At 49.3% G+C, this 7,189-nt stretch overlaps 1 protein-coding gene across 1 annotated transcript in view; it reads left to right on the top strand.

The window, feature by feature from the left end:
* The first annotated feature begins 1,195 nt into the window (after positions 1–1,195).
* mn1b (meningioma 1b) overlaps positions 1,196–7,189 on the top strand; it is a 16,454-nt gene continuing 10,460 nt past the window's right edge. The window contains exon 1 of the mRNA XM_034870848.1: positions 1,196–5,798. Coding sequence (XP_034726739.1) covers positions 2,282–5,798 — 3,517 coding nt within the window. The 5' untranslated portion in view covers positions 1,196–2,281. The remainder of the gene's footprint in view (positions 5,799–7,189) is intronic.

Here is a 7,189-nt window from a genome sequence, read left to right as displayed (position 1 = left end):
ACACACACACACACACACACACACACACACACACACACACACACACACACACACACACACACACACACACAATGTGTGGGCACTTTATAATATCAGTCTAATTTCTGCTTTTATATCAACTCTCCTCATTTTCTAGAATAGACGTCCAATCCTGCACACCGATTATATTTCCCAGATATGTAGATATTAGTGAAATCTACAGATGCCAGGGATGGAGCCTTCTGATTGGCACAGATTTGCTTGTTTTTAACACGTGAGAACACGTGTAACATGCATCGTGTGACTTCAGCGGCTCACAAAGCAAAAGTTATCACATTTTAGCTGGAAAAAATGACCTTTTTCTGGAGTTTTCCCTGCTGTTGAAACGCAGTGTTGGGTTAGTTTTCTGACCCTGAAGGCAACACAAGGCTTAAAAAAACACACATGATTGAGTGCAGAAATGGGATTTGCATCGTATGTTCTAAACCTTCATGAACCTCAAAGTGTTAGCCGTGCACACCGGTTGATCAGAAAATGGTTTTTTGCCCTGGTGGTTGGTGCATTAAAATGAAATTATCAGTCAAATATGCAGAATATGAGAGTTTTAAACAATGAGAGAGGAAGAAGAAGGCTGAAAGGTTTGGTGCAGGCGCTGCAGAGATGTGCATGGAAGCCCAAAAAACAACAACGTGTGCAAAACAAAAGTTTTATCATGGTTAAAGAGAGCTTGACCAACACAAAAAAGAGTCCTGAATTTCACTATAAGCTCCGTTTTCATTCCAGAAACAGATCACGTGGGATTCCTTTGGTAGAAAAAAATAGAAACCAGTTACTTAAAAACATGTCTATTTTATTAATTTTATTCAGATTTTCTTTCTAGCTATTAGTCTTTTTTTATTTTCATTCAACTTTTGTCCACACTGCTGAACATCTATCTATCTATTTCTCTATCTCTCTATCTATCTATCTATCTATCTATCTCTCTATCTATCTATCTCTCTATCTGTCTATCTGTCTATCTATCTATCTAATGTGTAGATTGGGTTTTAAATGTGAAAACATTACATTTTAAGTGAAAGCTATTTCTAAAAGCTCTCCTTTCCACACAATCTCCCGGTCCACCTTAAAAGCGTTTGTCCCGCCCCCGAAGCTTCCTCAGCTCCGTCCTGATTGGCTGAGAGCTCGAGGATGGAAGCGGCTGCAGAAATGCAAAACTTGTTGCTGGCTCCTCCGGACGCGTTGATCTCACACAGCGCCGAGAAGCGGCAGAGCGGAGTGTGTCTGTGAATCGCTCCCAAGTGCACTCAGACCACACCAGGCACGGCACGGCACGGCTCGGTGCACGGAGGGGACGCACACTTCAGGAGCGAAACGCGTTGGAAGGACTTAAAGCAAAAAGGCGCTTCCCATGCGAGACCCAGAACCGGCAGCGGGCGGAGGATGCTGTCAAGCCGCTCCGGGGTCGTGGAGTGCGGGTAGTGCGGGTACTGCACGCCGCGCGTAAACGGGCGCTCCGGTTCTCCGGTGCCTGCAGGGTTGGAGACCCGTCTTTGTGGACTCCCTCTTGACTTTTGGCTCCGTGCTGCCCAGCAAAAGATTTTGAAGGACATCAGTGGACAGTATTTCTTTGAAAGATATTTTTCTCTCCTCAAAAGCTACAAAGGTAGTTTGAACCGAACGGCTCCAATTGGACTTTTTTTCTTTTTTCTTGTTTCAAGTATGGGACCTTATACAAAAACCAAAAAGTCGCAGTGGAACATTTGACATTGGACTGGAATAATGAATTAGTTGACATAAAATTGTTCTATTCCCTTTTTTTGATCCCTCCAAATCCGCGCTCTCCCATTTGGATTTTTAGTTTTTTTTTGGCGACATGTTTTTGTGCCTTTTGAAGAAATGCGCACAGATAAACTTTGGATTATGGTAGGTCTTCCGTGCAGCAAGTTAATTACCAATGTTTTGTATTTGTTTGCTTAGTCGAAGACAAATACAAGAGCAGTTAAGAGCACGATATAATACGGGAACAGGGGACACAGTTTAGGTGCGTATTTGGAGACAGTCTGTCCTCCAGCTCTCTTCTCCGCGTCCTTAGAGAAGTGAAAAAACACAAAAAAAAAACAATTGATTCGCAATGAGAACTTATTTGGTGAGTTTAAACAGTTCAATAATTCTAGTAGGCTGATACAACCATTTGACTAGTCCTTGTAAAGCCTATCTTGCTTTTTTTCTTTTTGGGGACAGACGGAAAAAACCGACCGATGTCTGGCAGACTGGCCGTCATGTGGGATTGATTGCAGGGAGTATGTTTGGGCTGGAGCAGTTTGGTTCTCAGATTAATAGCAGAAACCCTGGCCAGTCAGAGAGAAACATAAACCAACCGAGGCTAAACATGGGCTCGCATTATAAAGGACCGGGTTTTCACGCTGGAGGCCCGCCGGGGGCCGTGGAGCCCGGCATGGGCCCCCTGAACGAGCCGCAAATGCTCGGGCTCAATATGAACATGAACGGAGAGCAGTACGGGGGCTTCCACCCGCGGGGCCACTCGGACATGCACGCAGGCGCCGGGCTCCAGCAGCAGCAAGGACCCATGCATGGATTTTTTAACAACCAGCAACCTCATCAAGGACATCCTCACGGCCATCACCCCCACCCGCCTCACCCTCATTTCAGTGGGAGTTTTGGAGGCCCGGAGCCCGGCTCGTCATGCCTGCATGGGGGCAGGCTAATGGGCTACAACAACAATGGCATGGGACCACAGCAGGGCTTCGGAGAAGGATTTGATCCTCTCGCTGAGGGGCAGGCCGGGGACGGCTTTCCCCAGCAGCAGCAGCAGCAGCAGCGGCCTGGGAACATGCCTGACTTTCAACATCACGGGCCTCCCAGTGGCAGCCACGCAGTCCCCGCTCCCTGTCTCCCCCTGGACCAGTCGCCCAACAGAGCAGCATCCTTCCACGGCCTCCCTTCCTCCTCATCCTCCTCCTCCGAGTCTCACGGCTTGGAGCCTCGGCGCATGCCCAACCAGGGTGCTGTCGACGGACTAGAGTATAACTTCCCAAGTGAGGCTCCATCTGGACATTTTGATGTACATGTATTTTCCCCATCAGAATCAGAATCTCAGTTGCCCCATTTTGGGACAGGGAGGCCAGTTCCCGGTGGTAATTTCCCAGGGAACCCCGGCATGCCACGGACAACAGGTATGCCGGGCATCGCTAAGGGCCACCAGCCGCCTCCGCAGCCCCAGCAGCCTCAGCATGGAGTGTTTTTTGAGCGTTTTGGAAACGGCCGGAAGGTGCCCATGGGAATGGAGCCGGGGGTCAACGGAAGACATTCTCTCATGCAGCAGCAGCAGCAACAACAGGCTGGTTTAATAGCCAGGCAGAATTCATGCCCCCCTGGCCTCCCCCGACCCCCTCAGGCTGAGCCTGGCTCCAATAACCCCAACATTCTGGACGGAGGGGTCATGATGCCTGGCCAACACAACCAGTTTGAGTATCCCATTCACAGACTGGAAAATAGGGGTCTGCACCCCTATGGGGACCCCATGTTTAATATGCAACAACCCGCTCCCCCTCCCTCCCAACAGCCCCCGAACCAGAGGCTGCAACACTTTGACTCTCCCTATATGAACATGGCGAAAAGGCCAAGGTTTGACTTTCCCAATGCACATGGCGGTGAAGGCTGGTGTGCTGGTGGTGGGATGGAAAACCACCTCTCTCCCTCTGCCTACCCCGGCCTGTCTGGAGAGTTCACCCCACCTGTGAACGAAGGTTTCCCCCCAGGTCCGCTGCAGCACCCGGGGCCTGAGCAGCAGTCTCTGCAGCAGCGGCAGAACGCAGCCATGATGATCAAACAGATGGCCTCTCGCAACCAGCAGCAGAGGATGAGGCAGCCCAGTCTGCAGCAGCTGGGTCACCACGGAGACGTGCCCCCTGGCCCAATGGCTCACGGGGGCCCGGTGGGGAGCATGCCTCAACCCAACTTTGACAGGGAGAATGTCGGCAGGATGAACATTGATGGACAAAATCCTCATGTAGCTCAGGAGAACTCCTGGTTCCAGGGTTCCCACCCACCAGGGGAGATGATGTCACGGCGTATGGGTGGAGCGGGCAATGAGACTGGGCCTCACGACATGGGCCTGCAGCAGAACGGGGCTGGGATGATGTTTAGGCCAGGCATGGGCATGCAGGAGCCCATGAGAATACCAGGAGACGGACATGTACAGGCTCTCCATTCCCCGGGCATGCACTCACAATTCAACGTGGGCAACATCTCTCAAATGCAGTCTCCAGGAGCGGGGACGGGGCACCCGAATGCACCGGCGGATAGGCGACCGGCTGAGTTCCCCGCACCCCCAATTGGTGCACAGCCAACGTTCCCCTATGGAGGGGGTAACCGTCAGGGGCCGGGCCACAGTGCTCCCCAGGGGGTGAACACCTCACCAGGGAGCTACCCGCCTCAGTCTGAGTTCCCTCCAGGCCAGCGGTCGTCTGTTAGTAAGCTGGGGGCTCTGTCCCTCGGGAACTTCAGCAAAACCAGCACTAAAGACAGTGTTTTCGGCCAGAGCTGCCTGGCGGCTCTTTCCACGGCCTGCCAGAACATGATCGCTAGCCTAGGGGCCCCCAATCTTAACGTAACATTCAACAAGAAGAACCAAAATGAGGGCAAGCGAAAACTGAGTCAGACGGAGCAGGACATTAATAGCAGCACGTCGAATGGGACTGGCAGTGCTGGAGCTGAATACTTTCAGAGCAGCGCTTCCCAGAACAGCCAGATGCCTGGCACCGGGAATAGCAACTCAAAGCCTCCGAGTCAAAGCCAGCCGGTGCAGGGGGAAGCCAGTGCCCTCTCCCCAAACTACAACATGGACGCTACCCCGTGCAGTGAGGGGAAGGCAACAACAGGGAGTGGGAGAGGGAGAGGGAGGAGAAAAAGAGACAGCGGACACGTGAGCCCTGGAATTTTTTTTTCCCCTGACAATGGTAACCCTGTTGTAAGTCCAGGCCAGCAGACCCCCTCAGCTGGCGTTGGGGAGAGGGGTGGGGGAACGCCCCATGAGAAACACCTCCAGTCACCCTCTTGGGGGAAAGGAGGCGACCTAATGTTGGGGGACCAGGCCGACCTGATGTCTTCTTTGGACAGTGGCATCCAAAGTGTCGCCAAATCTGACAGCAGCTCGCCGCGAGTGGACTTTCCGGACGACGTCAGCACCCACTACGGCAACGAGGACGAGGTTTCGTCCAGCTCGGACGCTGCGGGGGCCTCGGCCAACAAGCCCAATCGCAGCCCTATGATCACCGGCTCGCCCAAGATGCAAAGGAGCGAGCTCGGGTTGATAAATGGACAGAAGCCCCTCGGCATGGGCATTGCCAATCACACTACCTCGACGCCAGACAGCTACGGACTCGGTGCTGGCGGTGGGGCCACCAGCGGGGTGAGCCACCCGGGCACTCCCGGGGTGGAGCAGGTACGCACACCATCCAGCACCTCTGGCCAGGACGAAGTCCACCCTCTGGAGATCCTGCAGGCCCAGATCCAGCTACAGCGCCAGCAGTTCAGCATCTCCGAGGACCAGCCCCTGGCCATGAAAAATGGCAAAAAGAACGGCGACTGTCCGTCCCAGAACGGAGACAATGAGTTGGCGAGCTGCAGCCCGGATGCTGGGAAGGGCTCAATGGGCACTATTGACCTTGACACCCTCATGGCGGAGCAGCACGCCACCTGGTACGTGCCCGGGGACAAGGCCATGATGGACGGGTCGGAGGATGACAAGGCCATGGGACCATGGGAAAAAAACAAGAGCCAAAACAACAGCAAAGAAGGTAAAAAATGAACCCTTTTAATTCCACTTTTCTGTCTCCCTTCCTCTCACACTCACTCTCTCAATTTTCCTCATAAAATGCCGTAAAATGCTTTTTATTGGGGCTGAAGTGCAGTGTAACAGCACATCCATAATAGGTAGAAAATGCTTTTTTGCAAAGCTGATAATGGGACCTTTTGTCCGTATTGTGCAGCCAGAAGACGGCCGTCTCTGTTTAACCACGGGGCCTTTTGAATATTAGAGCTTCAGTCTTTAGTGAGCTCTTAAACGGTGGCCCCCATTCAAGTAATTTACAAAGAAAAAAAATCAGATTTATGCTGTATTTTTCCTTGTTAAAATGGGTCATATTGAACAATGTAATAAAAAAAAAGACAAAAATTGAAATTCAGGCTGATCTGACTTGAACAAAAGCAAAGCTCGTGTATTTCCATCGTGTCTTCATTGTGGAGGCTCTGTTCAGAGGAACGTCTCCCGAGGTTCTTTATCTCGGTTTTCAGGGCTACAGCGAGAAGATTAATGGCTTTTTGAGGATATGCGTTGCACAGCGGGGTTTCCCTCGCCTTGTTTGTTTTTCTTATTTCCCTGGGATAACAGCGGCGGATTGATTTATTTATTTATGTATTATTATTATTTATTTTTTTTAGATTGGCAGGACAGGAATTTAAGGAATACATAGCACGGTGAAATAAATACAGCCATTTATTTTGAAGTTAATTTAGAAATCTTTTAATAACCCACTATTTTTCCAACTGTGTTTGACTATTGTTGGCAGATTATTTAAATGAATTATTGCCTCTTTTGTCACTTTGAAAGGTTTCTTATCATGCATTAATATTATTATTTATCATGTAGTCTTCAAATTTAAATTTTTTATAATTTAGGAGTTTGTACAAAACCAAGTTTCTTAAGAAAAATGTAAATGTTGTGGCCTAAAGGCACAAAGGCAGTTTCTTTCAGTGTGTATCTTTATAGGATCACCTAGTTCTTTAATTTGGTTTTCATGGTTTAATATCTAAATCAAAATGCAGTAATTTTTACTTTTAATTTTACTGTCTCGTTGCTGCGGACCAGTTTGTTCTTCTAATTCTTCCTACTCTACTAATCACGATAATCAATTACTACACTATTATTATGAGTCAATTATTTCTATATTGCTGTTTTTCTATATTGTTGCATTATGTGCATTTTAAACTGAGTAGAAAACACATTGTGTGTATTATTGAATAATATATAATAATTGCGGAATCAGGCATGTTGTGTGAGGATAAGTTGCTTTCATGTAATTGGTCATTTCTTCTTAAATGCTCTTTGTCTGTATTTATAGTTATCTCCAAAGCTGTAGACAGGAATGGAAGGCCGTGTGTGTGTGTGTGTGTGTGTGTGTGTGTGTGT

The sequence above is a fragment of the Etheostoma cragini genome, chromosome 5 (genome assembly GCF_013103735.1).
Source record: "Etheostoma cragini isolate CJK2018 chromosome 5, CSU_Ecrag_1.0, whole genome shotgun sequence".
NCBI classification, from domain to species: Eukaryota; Metazoa; Chordata; class Actinopteri; order Perciformes; family Percidae; genus Etheostoma; species Etheostoma cragini.
Note: the sequence above shows the minus strand (reverse complement) of the source record. Positions and strands in the feature narration are given on the sequence as shown.